This window comes from Euphorbia lathyris, chromosome 5, assembly GCF_963576675.1.
Source record: "Euphorbia lathyris chromosome 5, ddEupLath1.1, whole genome shotgun sequence".
NCBI classification, from domain to species: domain Eukaryota; kingdom Viridiplantae; phylum Streptophyta; class Magnoliopsida; order Malpighiales; family Euphorbiaceae; genus Euphorbia; species Euphorbia lathyris.
This window is the reverse complement of record NC_088914.1, coordinates 51,779,828-51,804,879: the sequence shown is the minus strand read 5'-3', so window position 1 is coordinate 51,804,879 and position 25,052 is coordinate 51,779,828. Positions and strand designations below refer to the sequence as shown.

General features: G+C 40.6%; 1 protein-coding gene across 7 annotated transcripts; it reads left to right on the top strand.

Annotated features, from left to right (window-relative positions):
* The first annotated feature begins 9,187 nt into the window (after positions 1 to 9,187).
* On the top strand, positions 9,188 to 12,605 carry LOC136230666 (probable serine/threonine-protein kinase WNK6). Of its 7 annotated transcripts, none has more exons than XM_066019815.1 (9): positions 9,188 to 9,230; positions 9,835 to 9,940; positions 10,078 to 10,115; positions 10,320 to 10,547; positions 10,626 to 10,846; positions 10,910 to 11,067; positions 11,139 to 11,586; positions 11,691 to 11,915; positions 11,984 to 12,605. In XM_066019815.1, the coding sequence occupies exons 2-9, from the start codon at positions 9,854 to 9,856 to the stop codon at positions 12,394 to 12,396; spliced, it is 1,818 nt and encodes a 605-aa protein (XP_065875887.1). In that variant the 5' UTR covers positions 9,188 to 9,230; positions 9,835 to 9,853; the 3' UTR covers positions 12,397 to 12,605. The 7 variants fall into 7 exon arrangements, with proteins under 7 accessions (XP_065875887.1, XP_065875885.1, XP_065875889.1 ...); XM_066019813.1 differs by having other exon boundaries at positions 10,075 to 10,115; XM_066019817.1 differs by having other exon boundaries at positions 9,193 to 9,384; positions 11,697 to 11,915.
* Positions 12,606 to 25,052: the final 12,447 nt, after the last annotated feature.

Below are 25,052 nucleotides of genomic sequence, written 5' to 3'. Positions count from 1 at the left end.
TTATGCGAAGATATTGTAATCTCAAACCCAATTCGAATAGCTACCTGTTTTGCCCAAGTAACAGCATCTTCACACGAAGCGAAAACGGTGTCCGTTATAAAACGAGAACTGTAATCAATGTCGTCCGGTTGCCAATCTTCTAACGGTTCCTGAATATATAAAAAATGCATAATATGTATTAACAATACGCACAAAAATGTTAAAAAATGGCATTCGGGTGTATAATAGGTAGTAACAATACGTGTAAAAATTAATAAATATAAATTTAGGGCTTAGTCGGGCAGTCTACACGTTAAAAATTACAATTCCGAGCTTGTTCGGGCCTCGTATAGGCTAAACGAACAGGCTGCCCCGTTAAAATGTAAAAAATGGGGCAAATTATGCCTAAAGGGGCAGCATTCCCGTTCCACCGTAGGTGGGAACGGGCGGGTCACGCTGCTCGTCCGGCTGGCGGAACGAGTGCTACGTGCCGCCCATTCCGCAGGCCAAACGGGCAGCGCGCGCTGCTCGTTCGGTTGGGGAACGAGCGGCGACAGGCCAAACGAGCGCGCATGTCGCTCGTCCGCACGGCCGAACGGGCAGTTCATCCGTTCGGCCGTGCGGACGGACGGCATGCGCCGCCCGTTTAGGCCAATTCGGTATGAAAAAAAATTGAAATAACGAAATTTTAATTAAATTTATATCGTAGGATTACCTCGTGTACGAAATCATGGTCTTCGGGAATGCTCGGGTCCATTTTCGTCCAATTAGGGTTTTTAGGCTTGGGAGAGAAAGAGAGGGAAAAAAGTGTTGGTTTTTGATAAAAAATTATGCCAAGGGCATAAATGTCAAAAGGGTGCGGTGGGTGAAAAAAATTGCGGTATATAGCAATACCCAAATAAAACGATTTAATTAATCATATTAGATTTTTTTAAGGGTATTGCTATATACCGCAATATTTTTTCCAACCACCGCACTATTTTGATAATTATGCCCTCCTCATAATTTAAACTCAAAAACCAAAACTTTTTTTTCCTATCTTTCTCTCCCAAGCCTAAAAACTCTAATTGGACGAAAATAGACCCGAGCATTCCCGAAGACCATGATTTCGTACACGAGGTAATCCTACGATATAAATTTAAATTAAAATTTCGTTTTTTAATTTTTTAAATTTTGTTAATTGCATTGGCCTAAACGGGCGTCCGATGCTGCTCGTCCGCACGGCCGAACGGACGAACTGCCCATTCGGCCGTGCGGACGAGCGGCATGCGCCGCTCGTTCAGCCTACGGAACGAGTGGCATGTGCCGCTCGTTCCACCAGCTGAACGAGCAGCGCGCGCTGCCCGTTCGGCCTGCGGAACGGGCGGCAGGTAGCGCTCGTTCCGCCGGCCGGACGAGCAGCGTGACCCGCCCGTTCCCACCTACGGTGGAACGGGAAGGCTGCCCCTTTAGGCATAATTTACCCCATATTTTGCATTTTAACGGGGCAGCCTGTCCGTTTAGCCTATACGAGGCCCGAACAAGCTCGGAATTGTAATTTTTAATGTGCAGCCTGTCGGACGAGCTGCGTGACCAACCCGTTCGCACGTACGGTGGAACGGGCAGGCTGCCCATTTAAAAATTATAATTCCGAGCCTGTTCGGGCCTCGTATAGGCTAAACGGATAAGCTGCCCCATTAAAATGCAAAAAATGGGGCAAATTATGCCTAAACGGGCAGCCTTCCCGTTCCACCATAGGTGGGAACGGGCGGGTCACGCTGCTCGTCCGGCCGACGGAACGAGCGCTACGTGCCGCCCGTTTCGCAGGCCGAACGGCAGCGCGCTCTGCTCGTTCGGCTGGTGGTACGAGCGGCGCATGCCACTCGTTCCGTAGGCCGAACGAGCGGCGCGTGCCGCTCGTCCGCACGGCCGAATGGGCAGTTCGTCCGTTCGGTCGTGCGGACGAGCAGCATCGGACGCCCGTTTAGGCCAATGCAATTAAAAAAAAATTTAAAAAATTTAAAAATGAAATTTTAATTTAAATTTATATCGTAGGATTACCTCGTGTACGAAATCATGGTCTTCGGGAATGCTCGGGTCCATTTTCGTCCAATTAGAGTTTTTAGGTTTGGGAGAGAAAGAGAGGAAAAAAAAGTTTTAGTTTTTGAGTTTAAATTATGAGGAGGACATAATTGTCAAAATAGTGCGGTGGTTGGAAAAAATATTGCGGTATATAGCAATACCCTTAAAAAATCTAATATGATTAATTAGATCGTTTTATTTGGGTATTGCTATATACCGCAATTTTTTTTCACCCACCGCACCCTTTTGACATTTATGTCATTGTCATAATTTTTTATCAAAAACCAACACTTTTTTTCCTCTCTTTCTCTCCCAAGCCTAAAAACCCTAATTAGACGAAAATGGACCCGAGCATTCCCGAAGACCATGATTTCGTACACGAGGTAATCCTACGATATAAATTTCGTTATTTGAATTTTTTTTTCATACCGAATTGTCCTAAACGGGCGGCGCATGCCGCCCGTCCGCACGGCCGAACGGATGAACTGCCCGTTCGGCCGTGCGGACGAGCGGCACACGCGCTCGTTTGGCCTGCCGCCGCTCGTTCCACCAGCCGAACGAGCAGCGCTCGCTGCCCGTTTAGCATGCGGAACGGGCGGTATGTAGCGCTCGTTCCGCCGGCCGGACGAGCAGCGTGACCCGCCCATTCCCACCTACGGTGGAACGGGAAGGCTGCCCCTTTAGGCATAATTTGCCCCATTTTTTGCATTTTAATGGGGCAGCCTGTCTGTTTAGCCTATACGAGGCCCGAACAAGCTCGGAATTGTAATTTTTAACGTGTAGACTGCCCGACTAAGCCCTAAATTTATATTTATTAATTTTTACACGTATTGTTACTACCTATTATGCACTCGAATGCCATTTTTTAACATTTTTGTGCGTATTGTTAATACATATTATGCATTTTTTATATATTCAGGAACCGTTAGAAGATTGGCAACCGGACGACATTGATTACAGCTCTCGTTTTATAACGGACACCGTTTTCCCTTCGTGTGAAGATGCTGTTACTTGGACAAAACAGGTAGCTATTCGAATTGGGTTTGAGATTATAATATCTTCGCATAAACATGGTGGAAAGCAAAAGAAATTGAGATGTTCACGGGGTGAACGCTACAGAGGGAAAACAGATGACGCAGGGTTAATACGAAAAACTAAGACTAAAGCATGCAGGTGTAAATTTGAGATTAAAACCTATCAACAGTCAGACCTTACTGGTTGGGGGATAAAGGCTAAGGCTGGATTAACTGGTCAGCACAATCATTCGTTACGTGTGTATCCAGAGGGAAGTCGACAGATGAGCGGACTCAGTATCGCATCTAAATTAATCGTTCGTGATATGAGTTCGGCTCAAGCAAAGCCTTGTGCTATTTTAGCAGCCGTTAAAGAAAAGCATCCTGAAGACCACCCAACAATTAACCACGTCTACAACTATAGAGATAAGATGAGGAATGATGGGTTTGAAGGTAGAGACTTGGCTAGTCAGTTCTATCATATCGCTCTCGAGAACAAGTATACTCATTATACGCAAACTAAGGGTGATTCCAGCGTCATTACACATGTGTTTATGGCACATCCAGAATCAGTAGATTTATTCAGGACTTATCACTTGTACATCGGCATTGATTCCACGTACAAAACCAACAAGTACAAAATGCCATTTGTTGAAATTGTTGGGATGACGCCTTGCAATAACAATTTCAAGATCGCATATGCCATCATTAAAGATGAGACTGAAGGAAGTTACCGTTGGGTCCTGCAGCGGCTGAGGGTTTTGATTGGGTTCGATCTCAACCCGACTGTTATCATCAGTGATAGGGAGTTGGGGTTGTTGAAACCAATTCTGGATGTTTTCCCACATACAGCACATTTGCTATGCACCTGGCATATAAACAAGGATGTAGAAGATCGGGCGTACAGAATCATGGGAGACAAATCAATTGCTGGTAAATTCAAGAATGGAAAATGGAGAACATTAATTGAATCTTTATCCATTGTGGAGATGAGGAAAATCTGGGCAAGATGCAGGATTCGATGAGCAGGTACCAAACTCTTATCTCGTACGTTGAGGAGACATGGTTGGTGCATAAGGAGAAGTTTGTTGTTGCATGGACGAAAAATTTCTTACATTTTGGCAACACAACCACTTGTTGTGTGGAGAGCGAACATGCGAGTCTAAAGCAATGGCTCAATACATCCACATGATCGATGGATACGGTATGGCAAAAGGTTCATAAGCAGATAGAAGCCCAGACATCTCATATCAGGTTTTTTCAATAGGTTCTATTGGAAGATGTTTGTATTCTTATCATGTATTTGTAAATCTCAGTCAACTGATAGTATGTTTATGTTCTTATTAGGTACATACTTGAGCAGTCCAGGCTTCGTAAAGGAGTCTCTTACTCTGGATTCCCCTTTAACCACCTGGTATGCAAAGTCTCACACTACTGCATGCAACTGATCAATGTTGAGTTAGCTCGCATGAGAAGTTTGAGCCATGAAGTGAATGCGCGTTGTGGATGTGTATTGAGAACCTCTCATCAGATACCATGTGCATGCGAGATCAAACAAACTTATGAGTCTGGCGATATGATCAGTGTTGAGAGGGTTCATGTGTTCTGGAGAACACTTTTGATTAATTATGGTCAGACTCATGAAACTGAAGGGTGTCATGATCAGACAGAGGATCAGAGATATTTTAAATCCTTAGTCGACCAGGTATCTAAAGGTGACCCAGCCTTGCTGCGAAACATTTCAATACTTATACATGATCAACTACACCCTGATCAAGCACATTACACCGAACTTGATGTGAAAATTAACGTTCGAGGACGACCAAAGTCGGGTAAATCTACAAAACGTATGCCTAGTGCCTGGGAGTACAACGAAACTCGGCGTGGACGTGCTCGTTCTAGTAGTTCGTCTAGGAGCCGTGGTAGAAGTGGTAGGAAAAGCTCTTCATCATCTGTTCATAATTTTGCATCCTCAGGTAATACAGTTTTGCAATATCTAATTCATTTACACTTAACATAAGTTATATGCGGTTTATAATATCTTATTTTGATTCAATGCAGATGGAAATACGTATGAAGTTAATGATTTCGTTCATTCTGACAAAGTAATCGGGATCATTAAGCCGTACGTTGAAACATATTGCGATGTAGTCGGTGATGGAAATTGTGGCTTCCGTGTTGTTTCTTCCTACATTTTTGGCACCGAAGAGAAGTGGCAATCAGTCAGGCATCACCTTAGGAATGAAGTAATTGCTAACCGTTCTCGGTATGAATCTGTGTTAATTGACGGTGTTGATACAGCAATTAATAGAATCAGTTGGGACGGTGGAGCTTGTTCGCAGGAGCATTGGATGCTCGCTTATGATGACATGTTTGTGATTGCTACATTGTACAATGCTGCTGTAATGTTTTTCGAATACCTGGATGGAAATAACTCTAGTTTTTGTGGTACTATTTTACCAGTGTATGCCCCTTCCACTGCTACAAGACCAGAACGAGAGATCTGCATAGCTCATTTGGGTACGCACTGTCGCCACTATATTCGCTTAAATTTATCTCCTAATTTTCCAGTCCCTCATGTACTAGAATGGTGGAAGGGGCACCATGAACGTAGCGTTGAAGGGTGGGATCGCATTTATGCAGCTAGGACAGCACAATGGACAAGACTGGTCAACTTAGATTTGGATAGCTTTATATGCGTTACAGGTTGATTCTGATTGATTCTGGATAACAAACAGTTGTTGTATTGATTCAGTTTTGTTCATTCAAGTTACATGTTGTGTCTGTATTGTGTCTGTAATGATTTTATATTGATCTGTATTGATCTGGATAGCTTTATATGTGTTACAGGTTGATTCTGATTGATTCTGGATAACAAACAGTTGCTGTTTTGATTCAGTTTTGTTCATTCGAGTTACATGTTGTGTCTGTATTGTGTCTGTAATGATTCTATATTGATCTGTATTGATCTGGATAGCTTTATATGCGTTACAGGTTGATTCGAGTTACATGTTGTTGATTGATTCTGTTTAACAAATAGTAATTAACAACGTACTTATAAAATTAAAGTACTAAAATATCAAGTACATAATAAAAGATATTATCTGAATGCCAAAAAGTACTAAAATGCCAACATCCATATACTTATAATAAAAAGTACTAAAAACACAACCACAAATCACTTGGCCGAATTCTAAGCATCCAAAATCTGGTCGTACGACTGTCTCCACTCAGCCGTAACATCCTCATCAAGAAGGTTCATCGCGTCCAATGCACCTTCTCCCCAGTTAACCCAACGGCTAACCCACTAGCAAAAGAAATAACCCAAAATTAATAAATATCACTTCATTTAATTTCATTCTGATAATTGTAAATAAATTGATTAACAATTAAATTACGTACCACTTCGCTGTTCGAGCGAGTATGAATAACCGGTCCGGGTGCAGGCATATCCGGTAGTAGCTGAGGGTGTGAATGCAGGCAGTACCACGGCATGTACTGCTCCTCACAGTCCGAAGGAGTCCGTGCAAGAGTGAACCGAGACAATATAAGCATGCAAGCCTTGAGAAACGAGGTCCAAAGATCCTCCGCCATATCGGCGGGCACTTCTACCCGATACTTCAAGCTGGACCAAGGATGTACGGAGTTCAACGGTCTCAAGATCGGTCGGGGTATGGTCTGCACGTAACCTAGCTGGTGAAGGCATCTCCCCAGTATGTACGGCTCAATCACATCCCTGTAACGTATCCATCCGGCGTATATCGTCCTAGGGGTATGCGTAATGACATCAGGACCATACGGCATCCACATCACCTACAGACGTATACAACAACATTAACATGCAAATAATACAAGTAAATGAATTTGGATTTTTTAATTAAATTGAAATTGCACCTTATCAGCAGTCAATCTATCAAGCCGGACACGATATGATTTCAGTCGATCCCCACTCTTCTCCAACGGTATAGATGGCCACATGCAAGCCCTCGGCATCGCTGGATCCAATGTGACTCCCTCTTGCTGAGGCCTGAAGCACGGGAAGTACTCATAAATCCATGCCTGAAGCAGTGTCAGACAACCCATGATCTGCCCGCAGTCTCCTCTGCTAGCAATACCTAGATGACGGTATAGATATGGCTCCAGATACAGAGTCCTGTACCTCCAACAGACAAGAAGGTCGAATGCGGTCTCCACTCTTGTCCACGAACAATGTGCAACCGAGCATCAGAAACGTCCAAGCAGTAGCATGTGCATCAGCAATCCGATCTCCTTGACAATATTCCAGGACGGAAGCCGCTCGTATACCGCCATTAAAGTAGTGACCCTGCTGCAACTCCTCCCGAGTCATACCAAACAACTCCATCACACAAGACTGAAGCTCCTCAACACTCGCATCAGCAGTCACCATAGCCCCATCGATGGGGATGCGCAAAATCTGCCACACATCATGCAACATAATGCTCATCTCACCAAACGGCATGTGAAATGATGATGTGTCTGGCTGCCACCGCTCCACAAAAGCCGCAATTAGGGGCGCATCGATGTGGCCATACATGATATTGGGTAAATGGGACAATCTATTTGACTCTATACGGTTCTGGAGCTGCTCAGAAGCACCACCGTACCATACACATAGCTTCCCACAGTATAATGATCGTGTCTGACACCTGATGAGGCCCCTATCCTGCCCGCTCCAGATAGCAGTGGCAATATGTCCCAGGAAGTTCGGGATCACAAGACCATCAGATGGACCCCCAGGAACCGGGGTCTTCACGATCCAGTCATCCTCTACATCACTCTTCGAGCGCTTGCTGCTACCTGAAATTACAGTAAACTCATTTATTATATTCGTATATTTTATAATAATCACGAATAAATAACATAATGATAAGTAAATTTAAATTTCTCACCCGAAGACGACCCTGCTGTAGAAGCAAAACGTCCGCCATGACCCCTCGGTATGGTCTTAGTAGGTACTCGCACAGAGGATGAACTATAAGGAGGCATAGAGTCATCTCCGTCCATCTCTACAACATCTGCCATCTCCTCAGGCTGTGCCCTCTGGGCATCCCCCATCAATATCTGGTCCCCCCGTTCCCTTCGGGCAGAGGCAGTCACAACACGTGAACTTGTATGTCTCTTTCCAGAACGGTTCTCAGCAATATCAGCCTGTAAAAACCAAAAACATTTTACATTTATAAACAAATAACGCATTTTTATTTAAATATACTCAATTTCTCGTTTTTCGGCTTTTTTAATACTTGGGCATTGCCATAGGCCGGGTCGAACCAAGTTATTTAAAAAAAAACAAAATTTCGGGCCCAATTTGGCCTAAACAGAGCGCCGCAACCGTCCGGCCGCTGGGCCGAACGGTTGCGGCGCTCGTGTCGGCCTTACGGCGGAACGGGCAACGCGCACCGTTCCACCGTACGGTGGAACGGATGCGCCGCTCGTTCTGCCGTAAGGCGGAACGAGCATGGCTCTCGTTCCACAGTACGGTGGAACGATTGCGCCTTTCGTTCCACCGTACAGTGGAACGAACGGTCGTGCCGTTTCCACCGTGGGTGGAAGGGACAGTTCGTCCGTTCCACCCGTGGCGGAAACGGCACGGCGACGCCATTTACCGTAAATTCATACGGGTTTCGCCTCCGATTCGGAGGCGGAACCCGTGATTTCTGAGTAATTTTAAAAAAAAAAGTTTACCGGAGATTTCATGAAGTCTTTTACCCGCTCCTGGCTTTGGCGGCATGTTGTTCTAGGTCGGGTTTTTTGAAAAACCAAAAAGCTAGAGAGGATTTGAGATTTTTGATTTTTTGAGTTTAAATTATGAGGAGGGTAAAATTGTCAAAAAAAAGTGCGGTAGGTGGAAAAAATATTACGGTATATAGCAGCCCACTTTTTTAATTGCTGGTTCCATTTTGAATTAAATATTCAGTAAAACAATTTTTGACAAATGTTTGAGTTTAAAACCCACACAAACTGCATATTTTTTTATAAACTTTTAAACGATATGACTGTTTTTATAAATTTGTCAAACCCCATGTTCGTTTTTGTAATTTTCCTAAAAAATAATAGAATTATAGATACATATGTATAAATATACGCTTTCCTTCACCTGCCCAGCTTTTGCTGTTTTCAGTTAGAAAGAGAGAGAGAGAGATTGCATTTGAAGACGAGGTGACACTCATTCCATTTCTCTATTTCTCTCTCGATTATTACTCATTGTATTAGATTTCCTTGAGAATTTTGAATTTTCTTTCTGATTCCGGTTGTTGATCTGAGAAGATAACCCAAAATCCAATATTTTTCTGGTCTTCCTTTTGTTTTTCAGGTAAAAACAAACTGAAAGCTGGATTTATATATGTAAAATACAGATTTTGTTTTGTATTGATAGATACATGGTTCTATTTCCTTGTTATACAATTTATATGGGTTTTGTGATTTCTGTAGTTTTATATTTCTCTCACATTTTGATCAATCTTATTACGAATTTGTGAAGTTAAAATTTAGTGATTAATTCAGTGGGCATTTGGATTTTTTTTTTGTTTAAGATTTTGGGTTATCTTTAGGATTTGATAGCCATTAATTATTTTGCAAATGCTACAGTGACTGTTCAATAAATCTTAAGGAATGTGGTTCAGATTCTTCACTTGCCTACAACAAGCTTAGAGATTAGGATTTTGAATTTTTGTTTCCAAATTCAGTTTGAGAAATTCTAATGGTTCAACCATTATGAATTAATTGATTTCCTTTTGGGATTTTCTTATTTTTGTAAGTGCAGGCATAGGAGTTTGGTTGGTATGAGAAGTTCAGAAGACTTGGGGGCACATTCTGAACCTCCAGATAGGGAGATTCTTGAGGTGGATCCAACTGGTCGCTATATAAGAGTACTGTTCCTATTTTCTTTCTTTCCCCTTCTTGCATAGCAGCTCTTTGATTATATCCCTTTTCCACTCTTTCTCACTGATAAAATGAATTCATGCAATTGGATTTTTTAATTATACACTTTGTTGATATCTAGCAGTACAAGGAGGTGCTAGGAAAAGGTGCTTTCAAGAAAGTGTATCCTTTTGTTTTTTTATCTCCATTGATGCTTATTTTTTTGGTGTGGCATAACATTTTCCTTTCAGCTTCCTGTTTTCTTCAGCATAATGAAATCAAATTGAGACATTTGACATATTTTCATGTGGCAAGTTGATAGATGGGGAGGAAACTTTTGATTAACCTATATAATCTAGATTTTCCCTTAAATCTATTTTCCATTAGCTATAAGGCATTTGATGAAGTAAATGGGCTTGAGGTAGCATGGAACCAAGTTCGGATTGATGAGGTGTTACAGTCACCTGAAGACTTAGAGAGGCTTTATTCTGAAGTACATCTCCTGAAATCATTAAACCATAGTCATATTGTGAGGTTTTATAATTCATGGATTGATGACAAAAAGAAGACTGTCAATATTATAACAGAGCTGTTCACCTCTGGCAACTTGAGACAGTAAGTTCAATTTCCTTGTTTATGTTTTATTTATTTTCTCTTATGTACTGTACTTATACTCGTATGGTATGGATGTAGGTACCGTAAGAAGCACATGAATGTTGACATGAAGGCTGTTAAGAGTTGGGCAAGGCAGATTTTGATGGGTTTGATTTACCTTCATAGTCACAAGCCACCAATTATACATAGGGATCTAAAATGTGATAACATATTTATCAATGGTAACCAAGGAGAAGTTAGAATTGGAGATCTCGGTTTGGCAACTGTAATGGAACAGGCAAATGCCAAAAGTGTAATAGGTAATATGCTTGTTTTTGTTTCTTCAATTGCTTATGATGTCAACAATTATCTATTTTAAATAGGAACTCCCGAGTTTATGGCTCCTGAGATGTATGATGAGAACTATAATGAGTTGGCCGACATATATTCGTTTGGTATGTGCATTCTGGAGCTTGTTACGTTGGAATATCCTTACAGTGAATGTAGGAACTCAGCTCAGATATACAAGAAGGTCTCATCTGTAAGTCCTGTCAACCTTTCCTCACTGATAAAAAATGATTCTCAACTACATACATCACTCATTCTGTGTAGGGAGTAAAGCCCGCTGCACTGTCTAAGGTTAAAGATCCGGAAGTTAAACAATTTATTGACAAGTGTATAGTGGCAGCAGCTCAAAGACTGTCTGCTAAGGAGCTCCTGAAGGACCCTTTCCTTGATACGAATGGTTCATCAAGGAATCATCCCTTGCCACTTCCTGATATGGTTATGCCAAAGATGACAGCATTTGGAGATCGTTGTTTGATGTCAGAAGGACCTCCCAGTGCACGAAATAAACCTCCCTCCATGGACTTGGATCAAGATCCTGAGATGCCCATTATTACCACTTTTAGTAATAACAATAATAATTTGGTTAATGGCCATTCCGGTTATTTAGCTGTAGAGGTTCGAAGGGCAAAGAGAGGGGATGTTTTTTTGTTAAAAGGTGAAAGACATGATGAAAACTCTATATCACTAATACTTCGAATAGCTGATAAAAGTAGTAAGTACCCTGTCTCTCTCTCATATTCTTTTTTTTTTTTTTTTAATTTTTCTTCACTTAAAAAAGTATTCAATTCAACTGTTGTTGATGTCCCTCCCTCTTAGATACAGTTTCTCGGGTTAGGAATATTCATTTCCTTTTCTACCCTGATGGTGATACTGCTCGGTTGGTTTCAAGTGAAATGGTTGAGCAACTAGAGCTAGAAGATCAAAATGTCACATTCATAGCAGAACTTATTGATTTGTTGTTGTTGAAACTAATACCGAATTGGAAACCTTGTGTTCGAGTTGAGCATCTAGTTTCCCGAAATAGAACACATAGCTACAAAGGTAACAAAAGACTTTCATTTATCAGAAAATAGCTAGGGAGACTAATTGCCTTGAGTTTTGTTCTTTAGGAGGATCAGTTCCGGAAGGAGAAGAAAGTCCGAGTCACGTAAAGGAGTTGGGTGAGCAGAGTTCATCAATGGGTGGTGAAGATAGAGTTTCGGAGATTTCATACCTATCTGCATCCTCTAGTGACATGAATGATAAAAAGTTGTCAATGAATTCATACATCTCTGCAGAGTTAGGAGTTATGGAGTTTGAGGAGCATGCATTGAGGGGGGAGATTTCAGGCTCATCACTTGAGTGCAAGAACAAATCCATGGACATGATGAATAGTAAAAGCGAAAACGAAGAACTGAGAAGGGAGCTGGAACTGATAGACCATCAGTATCAGGAAGGAATGAAAGAGTTAGCTAGAAGACGACATGAAGCTATTCTGGAAACGACAAAGAGGCTATCACAGAAAAGTACTAGTATAGAATAGAGTTAGTTCACTAGTTTTCTCCATTTTGTTCTTATGTTGGAACTTGGAATTAAGTGTATGTATATATCTAAACAAGTTTAACTGTAAATGCTTTTCTGGTCTCTAATAACTCAGTCTTTGAGAAGTAAATTGAGATAGTTTCAATTCAACTTATGTAATGCCCAAACCAATTGTTAGTTTCAACCAACAATGTTATTCTTTATGCCTAATTTCTTTAATTAATTAGTTTGAAGGGTGTTGCAACATAATTAAACTAAACTTTAACAAATAAAAGAAATTTTAATTATTTGTTGGGACATTTTCTTTATCCGTTTGATTGAGTTGTGTGAAATTGATTGGGGCTTCTTCTATCTTCATTTCTCTGCACTTTCTTTCATCTATATTTCAATGAAGATGCCTATAATTATTATTCAGCATAATAATTCCAACCTAGCTGCCCTTACTTCATTACAAATATTTTAGTATATATATATGGGGTATATTGTTTCTTTTACAAATTAAAAATGTTACTTATTGGAGGGGTTTAGCTGTGTATGGTTGTTCTGGGAGCATGTGATTTAATTAATTATTGTTACAATCTGAGTGTGTTTTGGAGATTTTAATGAAATTCCTCTAGACCTGGGAGAAAAAAGGAGGGTGATATCGGGATAATGCAGATATGAATGGGTTCTTCAACTGTTTAGAGAATTGTAACTTGGTGGACGTTGAGGGTAACGGGACTATTTTCACTTGGTCTAATAAGGGGGCTAACCCTGATGCTATATAATATGGGAGCGGCTGCTGCACATATTTGTGGCGAATCCGGAATGGCTAGATATTCATTATCTGCAGAATGCATAACGGATTTAGTTTGAGAGCAGCACTGATATTGAATCAATGGTGGTAACTTATTTTAATGATCTCTTACGGATAATTTGTTGTCCACTTACCAATAGTTGGACCTCTTACGATATTATACCTGGGAGGAAATTTTCTTTACCTTGAAGCAGATCAACCCGAATAAGGCACTTGATTTTGATTTTAAATTCTTCACTAATTAAACTAAATAAAAGTTAGAAATCTTACTTTTCAAAAGAAATTGAATTTTGATTGATAAAAGGTTTTTTTCATCCTTATAAAGTCAAGAGCTTAAATACCTCCTACAATTAGATAACAAAGGACCTAAGTCCTTGCTATGGTTACAAATTCTACTTACAAAATAAGGGTAATATTAAAGGGAGGAAAATTAGTGGCAGATCAGTAAATAGGGCCCAATGGCAAACATCAAATAATGGATGACAAACAGTAAATAGGTTGAAGCACGCTGGTGGCACACTTGTCTCCTTGGCTCCGAAGGAATCTCACACAGCGTGTGTTTTATTTGACACGTCTTGTTATTGAATTCATGCTACTTGACACGGGCCAAAGGGCTTCACTCGGCGTATGGAACTCTCAAATGCCCCGCCCTTGATCAGTGTCACACAGCGTGTTAAAACAGCCACACAACGTGTGAATTAAGCGAAACGTTCCAGAAGCTTAGCAAGCATTTCACGCTACATGTGAAGGTCTCACACGCCGTGTGGTTCCTTCCCCAGATCTTCCTCTATTTGAACTGGCTCACACGACCTGTGGCTAAGGTGACACGCCGTATGAGCCCTCCTGCACTCTTGGTTGGGATTTCCAAAGGAGATGGCTTCATCATTCTCCCCTTCTTCAAAATAGTTGGACCCCAATTCGTCTTTTATAAACTCAAGAGAGGCATCCGGATTGTATGGACTTAGATCAGGTGCATTGAACGACGATGACATATTACCTAGCCAATTTGGAAGAGCAGAAAGGTAGGCATTGGCATTGACCCTCTTGGCTACCTTATACGGACCATACTTCCTTGACCGAAGTTTGCTACTTGGTCCACTAGCGAGTCTCTCCTTGGTTAGATATACCATCACCTTATCCCCGGCTTCAAAGTGAAGATCCCTTCGGTGCACATCAACCTTTGCGTTTAGCTTCTTGTTCCGCTCTTCAAGAGTCTCTTTCACCTCTTGATGCATTTGTCGGTATTCATTAGCAAGCTTGTGAGCGGTCACATTCCCTTTGTCTCCTTTTGGGATATCTACAATATTTAGAGTATGATTGTGGGTCTTCGTATATACCATCTCATAAGGTGACTTCCCTATTCCCGAATGGGCGGCTCCATTGTAGGCGAACTCCACTGATGCGCCTCGAGCTAACGCTCAAAGACTCGCTAAGAGATAAGTGTATCTCGTCGTTATCAAGTAATAAAATCTGGAAAGTCCAGATATCGAATCCACGAAATTTATACCGCAACTATCGGACTACTCGGTTTCGGATCATTATTTAGGTGGTGGAAAATTGATTTGAATTTGTTTTATATATCTGATCTACTCCTAATGTGATCAGGAGCAATTCATAAATCCCCAAAAATATAGATGGTAATGGTACGATAATAGAAGTATTCAAGCAACATTTTGATTTATGATTATAAGGAATTCAATATGGTATAGACATACTTAAAGATTGAACCAAGTTATCCTCCTAGGGTACTTAGCACACAATTCCTTTCTTATGGGTCGTGACTAACTCTAAGGGTTAAGAAATTTGGGTCCGTTATTGTGGTGTAGTCAATACCTACAGTCTCTGATATAAGACAACCAGATTAGACTCACAATATGAACCTAGAAAATATTGGGATTCAATCAATATGCTACACAAACATTAAAGAACTCATAAACTGAATAGATAATTGAATTAAAGATTGTTACTTGATAGAAAGGATTGAAGGAAAACTCAATAATTAGATTATGCTCAATATGATACGTATATATACATAAGGACACTTACTTGGAATAAATGCTAACTAATACCTACACTAATAAATACTTACAGATGTACACCTCAAGCTATGTAATATATATACATTACACTCCCCCTCAAGCTGGAGCATATATATTTATCGTGCCCAACTTGTTACAAATGCAATTTACTCGAACCCCATTTATGGCTTTAGTAAAAATGTCCCCAAGCTGATCATTTGTGCCAATGTAGCCTGTGACAATGATGTTTTCTTCTAGCTTTTCACGAAGAAAGTGACAGTCTACTTCAATATGCTTGGTACGTTCATGGAACACATGATTTGAAGCAATATGAAGAGCTGCTTGAATATCACACCATAACTTTGCTGGAATGGTGATATTGAAACCAAGTTTGGACAAGAGATGACGAATCCACATAATCTCACACATTGATTAAGACATCGCTTGATATTCAGATTTTGCACTGGAGCAAGAAACAACATGTTTTTTCTTGCTCTTCCAAGAAACTAAGTTCCCTCCAATAAAGACATAATAACCGGTAGTGGATCTCCTATCATCCTTGTCTCCTCTTGTCTAGTTTGCATCGGATAAACACTCAATCTGGGTATGACCATAATTCTTGTAAAATAAGCCTTTTCCGCAGTTCCCTTTAAGTAGCATAAGATTTGTTCAAGCGTATTCCAATGATCAGTTGTGGGAGATGACATAAATTGGCTAACAACACTAACAGAATAGGCAATATCAGATCTAGTCACTGTAAGATAATTCAACTTTCTCACCAAACGCCTGTATCTTCTGGGCTCTTCAAAGGGGTCTCCTTTTGATGTGAGATGCAAATTCTGAGTCATAGGTGCATTGCATGGCTTAGCTCCAGATTTTCCTGTTTCAGACAATAAATCAAGGACATATATTCTTTGAGACATGAAAATTCCTTTCTTACTCCTTGACATGTCGATTCCTAATAAGTACTTTAGAGCTCCTACATCTTTGGTGTGAAACTGGCCATAGAGAAACGATTTTAGGGACGAGATTCCTAAAATGTCGTTGCGTATAATAACAATATTGTCTACACAGACGACAAGGAGAATGATTCCAGAAGCATTTATAAAAGACTGAGTGATCATAGTTGCACTTCTTCATCCCAAACTCCTCAACTGCTTGGCTAAACTTTCCAAACCATGCTCAAGGATTTTGCTTCAACCCATATAGTGATTTGCGGAGACGACAAACTTTGCCATACTCCCCCTCTGAGCAACAAACCCTAGTGGTTGCTCTATGTAAACCTCTTCTTGAAGATCACCATGGAAGAAAGCATTCTTGATATCTAATTGGTGTAAGGGCTAATTAGAGCGAGTAACCAGTGAGATAAAAAGACGAATAAAGGTCATTTTAGCTGTTGAAACACCTTTCCACAAGATTTTGATTTGACAAAATCATCCATGATTAAGAGGCAATTAAATTTAGATGCTTTGATTTAATTGTACTAATATGTTTGTTAAATATTGAGTGCAAAAATATATAAAGTTAAGACAGGACAAAAGTCAGCATAAACGAAGCTGAGTAGAATGGAACTCAGCATGACAGAATAGAAGCTGAGTGGAGTTAAAATTCAGAAGCAAAACGAAGCTGACTAAAGTTGAAGACTTCTTCAGGAGCGGTTAAACAGAACGGAGCTGACCTTGAAGGAACTCGGCATGAACGTTGAACATTCGAAAAGAACAAACGAAGTTGAGTAACAGTCAGGACAGCATGAAGGATCTGTTCACTAAAAGACAAAGTCTGCCAATCTTCTGCACCAATAATTGGAACCTCGAAGACACCTAAAAGACTAATTCCAAGAGTCATGGGACGTTGGATTATTGGAAACAGACAACTGGCACAAACAGACAAACCAGACGCTAGAAGACAAACCTGACGCCTGAAGAAAACAGAGAAAGGGAATGGAGGTGCAGTCTGAAGCTTTCCAGAAATTGTTCCCCAAAAGAGCCGTTTTGATGTTAACGGTTAGGACATTTCAAAACGATCAAATCTACATATTTCCTTCTATAAAAGGACAATCGAAAAACTTGGATATATACTGAAGTATCGAAAGAAAAATACAAGAGAGAAAGTTTCAAAAGCACTCAAATACAAAAAGAATCTTACACCGACTTTTCTATTCTATGTGTAAATGCTAGATTGATTTGTAATCATCTAAAGTGTTCTTTAGTTCAAAAAGAACAAGTCCGTGATCAATAGGAATATTGAGAGTGTAAAGCTGAGTGCTTGGTTGTAAGCATTTCAGTGGTAGAGAAATCTAGGTGCTGGGTTGTAGCACTTAGTAGGAGTTGAGTAGACGAATAGAGGAAGGTACTCTTGCATATTCAACCGCCTTGTAATTGGTTTATGCTCTACCTTTAAAGAGCTCAGTATTGGATTCAAAAAGCCCGGAGGACTCTGGGGACTGGACGTAGGCAGAGAGGCCGAACCAGGATAAGTGATACTGAGTAATTTCTAAACTCTCTCTTATAACTGCATGTGTTGTTTGCTTTATTTACCCAGCATATAAATTGCCTAAGCTGATCCTGAGTAAGTAAGTGGTGCTGAGTTAGAAGCTGACCTCCAAGAGTGTCAATTCCTAACTATCAAGGAAACAACTTTGGTCAACATCTGACTAAAGCTGTCCTGTGATATATCTCACCAAGCTGACCAAAGGCTGAGTTAATAAACTCTCAAAAATAACTTCCAGTCGGCTTAATTAAAACGCGAAAAAGTTATATTAGTTCCTAACCCCCCCCCCCCCTTGGAACTAATTACCAGGGACCAACAAGTGGTATCAGAACCTAAGCTCACTACTCAAAGATTTAACAATCTTGAGCTGATCCCTAAAAATGGGTGAGAATAGCACTCGTTTTCTTCCTAGAAACCAAACAACGCAGATACTCCCTGAGGGGTTATCGATCACTAGACCTCCCCTATTCTTTGGATCAAACTATACTTTCTGGAAGAATAGGATGAAGAACTTTATACAAGCCACAGACATGAGTGCATGGCTTGCAATTGTTCAAGGTCCACATGTGCCATACAAAACTGTTAACAATGAGAAAATTGTTAAAAGTGAGGCTGAGTGGACAGAGGATGACCTCAGAAAATTACAAAATAATGCTTCGGCTATAAATATGCTTCACTGTGCGTTAGATGCTGCAGAATACAATAAGATTTCAGGTTGTGAGTCAGCACAGGAGATTTGGAAGAAGCTTGAAGTAACCTATGAAGGCACAAGCAAAGTTAAGGAGTCTAAAGTCAATCAACATATGAGACTCTACGAGCTGTTTGAGATGAAGGAGAATGAAGACATCTCAGAGATGAACGCAAGGTTCACAAACATTATAAATGAGCTAAAAAGGCTTGGAAAGAACTTCACTGAAGAAGAACAGGTGAAGAAAATTCTGAGAAGTCTGCCCAAGAGCTGGCAAGCAAAGAAAACAGCCGTAGAAGAAGCCCAAAACTTGACTACCTACAAATATGATGAGCTGATCGGTTCCCTGCTGACCCATGAAATCTCTATGAAAAACTTTGAAGCCAAAGAGAAAGAAAAATCAGAAGATAAGAAACAAAAATCCCTTGTCATGAAAGCTGACTCAACTGAAGCGGAGTCAACTGATGATGAGGAACTGGCCATGTTCACCAGAAAGATGAAAAAGCTGTTCAGGAGAAATGATAGAAATGGCAAAAGATCATTTAGAAGAAATGATAAGTACAAAGCTGAGTCAAGTGACAAGTACAAGAAGGACAGCTCGAAATCTGTCACATGTTTTGAGTGTCATCAAACCGGGCACATCAAGTCAAGCTGTCCCAACCTCAAGAAAGAGAAGAAGGGAAGCAAAAAGGCTATGGTAGCCACGTGGAGTGACAGTGATGAGTCAACATCATCTGAAGCTGAGCAAAATGAAACAGCCAACATATGTTTTATGGCAGATGATGGAGCTGACCAATCCCAATCTGAGCATGCTGACCTCTCTGATGAAACTGACCAGGAGAATCACAACAATGAGGTAACATCCTTGCTTTTGCTTAGAAACGAAATGGTAAATGCCCTGAGTGACTTATATACACTAATTAAGAAGTGTAACAAAAAGATTAAGGCACTCAGCAGGCGCTGTGATGAGATTGAAGAGGTCAAGCTGGGTGACCTCCGATATCTTCTCCAGGACAACTCTGACTTGCATACCAACTTGCAAATCTTACATAAGTTTGTCACGGAGGTTCAATCTGAGTCAAAGAAACTTAGAAAGGATATCACAACGTTACAGAGTCAAGAGAAGGGCTCAAAAAGAAATAATGCCCATGCTGAGTACGCAAATACTAGTCAGCATAAGCAAGTTACTCAATGTGAGTGTTGTGGAAAAAGGGGACACACAAAGAACGTATGTTGGCATAACAAGCGGACTGTCCAATGTGACTTCTGCGGAAGAAAAGGACATACCACAAAAGTATGTTGGCATGCCCAACACAATAATGCTGACTATACTCAGTTCAACCCACAAAGGGTACCTTTTTGTGATTTCTGTGGTAAGCCAGGCCACACCATAAAAGTATGTCGTCACAAGCTAAAATATGATTTTGCACTTGTTTATACTAACAAGAAAGGACCCAAAAGAAATTGGGTACCTAAAAATGAATAGTTTGAACTGCAGGTCAGCTTGACATGTGTGGAGAAGTCAAAACTATGGTATATAGACAGCGCATGCTCAAGGCATATGACAGGTGATGAAACTCAGTTCATCACACTAGAGCTTAAACGAGGTGGAAGTGTAAGCTTTGGAGACAACAAGAAGGGTAAGATAGTCGGATCAGGCACTATCGGAGGTAACCCAACTATTGAGTCTGTCTCCTTAGTTAAAGGTCTCAAATACAATCTGCTGAGTGTAGCTCAGCTTTGCAAGAGCGGCAGAAAGGTTGTATTTGATGATACTAAGTGTCAAATACTCGAGGGAAATACAAATGAACTGATTTTAACTACACCTCGTGTAGAAAATGTATATATGTTAAACTTAGAAAAACAGTTTTCTAAAAACATATGCTTAGTGTCTAAAGAGGACAACTCCTGGCTATGGCATAGAAGACTTGGGCATGTCAGCATGGACCTTCTTGCCAAATTAGCTAGAAAGCAATTAGTTGAGGGATTACCCAAATTAAAGTTTGAAAAAGATCAACTGTGTAAAGCTTGTCAGCAAGGCAAACAAACTAAAAAGTCATTTCATAGCAAAAATATTGTCTCAACCAAAAGACCATTGGAATTACTACACTTGGATCTTTTCGGACCTATCCAGCCACTCAGCTTGGGAGGTAAGAAATTCTCCTTGGTTATTGTAGATGATTTCTCTCGGTACACTTGGATCATCTTGCTGAGCTGCAAGGATGAAACTTTTGAGATGTTTACCTCACTGATTAAAAGGCTTGAAAATGACAAAGACCTAAAAGTAGCTCACATTAGAAGCGACAATGGTGGAGAATTAAAAAACCAACAGTTTGATGAATTCTGTGAAACCTGTGGTATTGACCACAACTTCTCTGCTCCTAGAACACCTCAACAAAATGGGGTCATTGAAAGGAAAAACAGAACTATTGTCGAAATAGCTAGGACAATGCTGAGTGAAAATAGGCTTCCAAAGTACTTCTGGAGTGAAGCTGTTCACACGGCATGTTACATACTGAATAGGGCTCTAGTTAGACCTATACTTAAGAAAACCCCATACGAACTTTGGAAAGGTCGAAAGCCCAACATTGGATACTTTCGTGCCTTTGGGTGTAAATGTTTTATACTCAATACAAAAGACAACCTTGCTAAATTTGATGTTAAAGCTGACGAGGCAATCTTTTTAGGGTACTCAACAAACAGTAAAGCATATAGAGTATTTAATAAAAGAACTCAGGTTGTAGAAGAGTCTGTACATGTTGAGTTCGATGAAACTGACCCTATAGGTAAGTCAGCTCATCCTGAAGAAGATGAACCAGGCTCAGCTTCCGCTGATCAACTAGAAGCCTCTGTCTCATCTATACAGGAGCTGACTCAAGGTAAGCAAGAAATTGAAATATCATTTGCTGACCAATCTATTCCTGTAGAGATTGTAGAAACACCTCTTCCAAACGACTCAACACTGCCCAAGGAAATAAAGATCCCAAGAGGACATACGGAACAAGCCATTCTTGATGCCGCCAACAACAAACTAATGAGCAGAGATCAACTTAGAAAATACCTCAGCAATGTTGCATTCGTATCAATACATGAGCCAAAGAACTTTGCTGATGCTGAGCAAGATGAATAATGGATCAATGCTATGCAAGAAGAGCTTGACCAATTCACCAGAAATGAGGTATGGGATTTAGTACCTAAACCTAGGAATCAAAAGCCCATAGGAACCAAATGGGTCTTTAGAAATAAGCTAGATGAGCATGGAAATGTGATTAGAAACAAAGCTCGACTTGTAGTCCAAGGCTATAGTCAGCAAGAGGGTATAGACTATGGAGAAACATTTGCTCCTGTTGCTAGATTAGAAGTTATACGTATATTGTGTGCCTATGCTAGTTACATGAATTTTAAACTATACCAAATGGATGTAAAAAGTGCGTTTCTTAATGGCTTTATAAACGAAGAGGTATATGTTAATCAACCTCCTGGATTTGAAGATCCAAAATTTCCAAATCACGTTTATAAACTCAAAAAGGCCATGTACGGCCTAAAGCAAGCTCCAAGAGCTTGGTATGAGAGGTTGACCAACTTCCTACTGACCAGGAACTATGTCAGGGGAAAAGCTGACACAACCTTGTTCATTAAGAAAAAGGGTAAACATACCCTACTTGCACAGATATATGTTGATGATATAATTTTTGGTGCTACTGACGAATCCTTGTGCAAAGAATTTAGCCAACAGATGCAAACTGAGTTCGAAATGTCCATGATGGGTGAACTCAACTTCTTCCTTGGACTTCAAATCAAGCAAGGAACGAATGGCATCTTTATAAGTCAGTCTAAATACACCAAGGAAATGTTAAAGAAATTCAGCATGGTAGATTGCAAACCAATATCAACCCCCATGGGCACTGATACGGTCCTATGCAAAGATGAGAAGAGTAAGTCAGTTGATAGTAAACTCTATCGAGGTATGATAGGTTCTTTACTCTCTCTCACTGCCAGTAGACCGGACATTCAATACTCAGTATGCTATTGTGCTAGATATCAAGCTGACCCCAGGGAATCTCATCTAACTGCTGTAACAAGAATTTTTAGATACTTGCACAGCTCAGTTGATGCAGGTCTATGGTATCCAACCTCAAATGACTTCGCACTCATTGGATATACTGATGCTGACTATGGACGAGAGAAGCTAGAACGGAAGAGTACTTCAGGAGGATGTCATTTCCTTGGAAGCTGTCTAGTATCTTGGTTCAGCAAGAAGCAAACATCCGTAGCTCTATCTACAACTGAAGCTGAGTACGTGGCTGTTGGAAGCTGTGTTGCACAAGTCCTATGGATAAAGCAATAGCTTGAGGATTACGGAGTCAAAACAAAGACAATAGAGATCAAATGCGACAATAAAAGTGCCATTGATCTATCTAAAAATCCAGTCCAACACAGCAGGATGAAGCATGTTAGCATAAGGCATCACTTCATCAGAGACCATGTACTAAAAGATGAGATCAAGCTGACCTACGTGCCAACAAATGATCAGCTTGCAGATATCTTCACAAAGCCCTTGGCACGAGAACAATTCAACACACTAAGGGAAGCAATTGGTATATCCACTCTAACTAAGTCTGTATTAAATAATTGTCATATGAGTGGAACTTTGAATAATTGTGCAAATGCCATGTTGAGTAAAATATCAACTCCTTACTACACTTGAAAATGAAAAAGCCACCCTATGATGAATTGACATATATATTGAGTGATGATACTGAGTAGGCATAAAAGCTGAGTAAACATCCTATGCTGAGTAGATAAACATATTGAGTAATCACTCTATGTTGAGTAAATACACATGCTGAGTGAGTAACGTATGTTGAGTAAATTAGTGATAGAGAAATTATCTTAGGCAATCAATATCGTGGATGCTTCGAATTCTAGCAAAACCTAGTAAAAACCCATTCGCGTAAAGAGAACCTACACGTGTAACCTCTGACACCTTGGGAAGACGCACATTAATGGCAAATCCCATGCGCCGAAGATGTCATAATTGACAGAACTTTTATCGGTTGAACGTCCCTAGGTAAAAACGGCTAGTTAATGATTAAGGACCGCCGTAAATTTATATAAAAAGTGGAAGAATCCCCACTCTTCATTCCTTACGCCTGTAATCTCCTGAAAATCAAACTTCTTTCTCTCCTAAGAACTTCAAAACCTTCAAAAATGGCTTCCGGCAAAAACAAAACCCCTAAAACTCAAACCACAGACAAACCCACTGACCACGCGGGTCCTTCGACGGAAATAGAAAGGAAAATGATCAAGGTACATTCAAAGGTCAACAAGCTGGAGGTTTTAAAATGCCGATGGTTTTCTTCAAGTTTTGTCTCATCTGAGAAACCATTCTGTGAATGGATCGAGAAGAACAAATGGAAAGGTCTCTTCTCTCTTTCAGGAACAATATATCCCAGGTTAGTACGGGAATTCTACTCGAATCTACGTGTTGATGCAGATGACTGTGACTATTTGGAGACCACTGTTAAAGGTCAGAAAATCGTTGTAACCCCTGCCTATCTAGCCACATTGCTAGATTTACCAGACGAAGGAATTCAATTTAGAACGACAAAGGAGAAAATACCAAAAGCCACAATTGAGAAGCTAAAGGGGTTCTGTAAACCCAAAGATCATAAGGGGGAAATACCCAGCACCTGTATGGGTAAAGAACAAAAGATGGTCCACTTCATGCTGACCAACTTTATCTTCCCCAAACTCAGCTCAGCTTCATCCGCATCAAACTTCGAACAGTGCTTCATCTGGCACATGTTGACCTACACTCCGTTCAATCTTCCCGTCTTTCTAGTTGGAGCGTTTCAACGAAGTGGTAAGAAACTCCGCTTGGGCTCACTCATTATAAAAATTATACAGGACAAGCAAATAGAGATGGTGAATGAAACAAGCACATTGGGAAGTGAAATCACTGCAGTCCTACTGGATGGACTATTGTATAATCAACCCTTGAAGGGATATGAAGGAGTTGGAGATGCTGAGGAAGATGAAGAAGCTGAGCAACAAGAAATTGAGCCTGAAGTTGAGCCTGCAAAAGATGTTGAGGCTCATACTGAGTCACCTGAGACAGCTCAGCCTGAGAGAAGGAAGAAGAGGAAGGCTGTAGAAACCTGCTCCAAAGACATTCATGCTGTCCCAAAGAAAGTAAGGCTTTCATCAAGAGAAAAAGCTAAAGCCGACAAGGCTAAGGAGCAAGCTGAGAAAAGAAAGATGCAAGAAGAGCCTGAGGATGAGAACGAAGAAACTCCAGAAACCCCTTTTAAGAAAAAGAAAAAGGGTAACTCTTTAAAGATAGTAGAAGCTATCCCACTAGCCTCTACTCAACCTGAAGGTCATGGAACTGACCAAGAAAAGGAAGTTGTGAAAGAGACTGAGCAACATATTGAACACCAAGAAGTTAATACTGAGCAGGAAGAATGTCCCACTATTGAAGAACCTCAGGATGATACTGAGCAGAGAAAGAAAGAAAGTAATGCCGTTGAGGGTCCTTTTGAGCAACTTGTAGAAGAGGAGACAGTTGCTACTGAGTCCAGTGAAGGTATTCGAACTGACCATTCACCGCCAAGAGCTGAGACACGGCGAAGACTTAAAAAGAAAGCACAAAAGCAAATTGA

Excerpts from the sequence above, each read along its gene's own strand:
- LOC136230666 (XM_066019813.1), top strand. The coding sequence starts at position 9,854 with ATGAGAAGTTCAGAAGACTTGGGGGCACATTCTGAACCTCCAGATAGG. Across the intron at positions 10,548-10,625 it reads ACCTCTGGCAACTTGAGACA|GTACCGTAAGAAGCACATGA; the intron begins GTAAGTTCAATT and ends GTATGGATGTAG. Across the intron at positions 11,068-11,138 it reads TATACAAGAAGGTCTCATCT|GGAGTAAAGCCCGCTGCACT; the intron begins GTAAGTCCTGTC and ends CATTCTGTGTAG.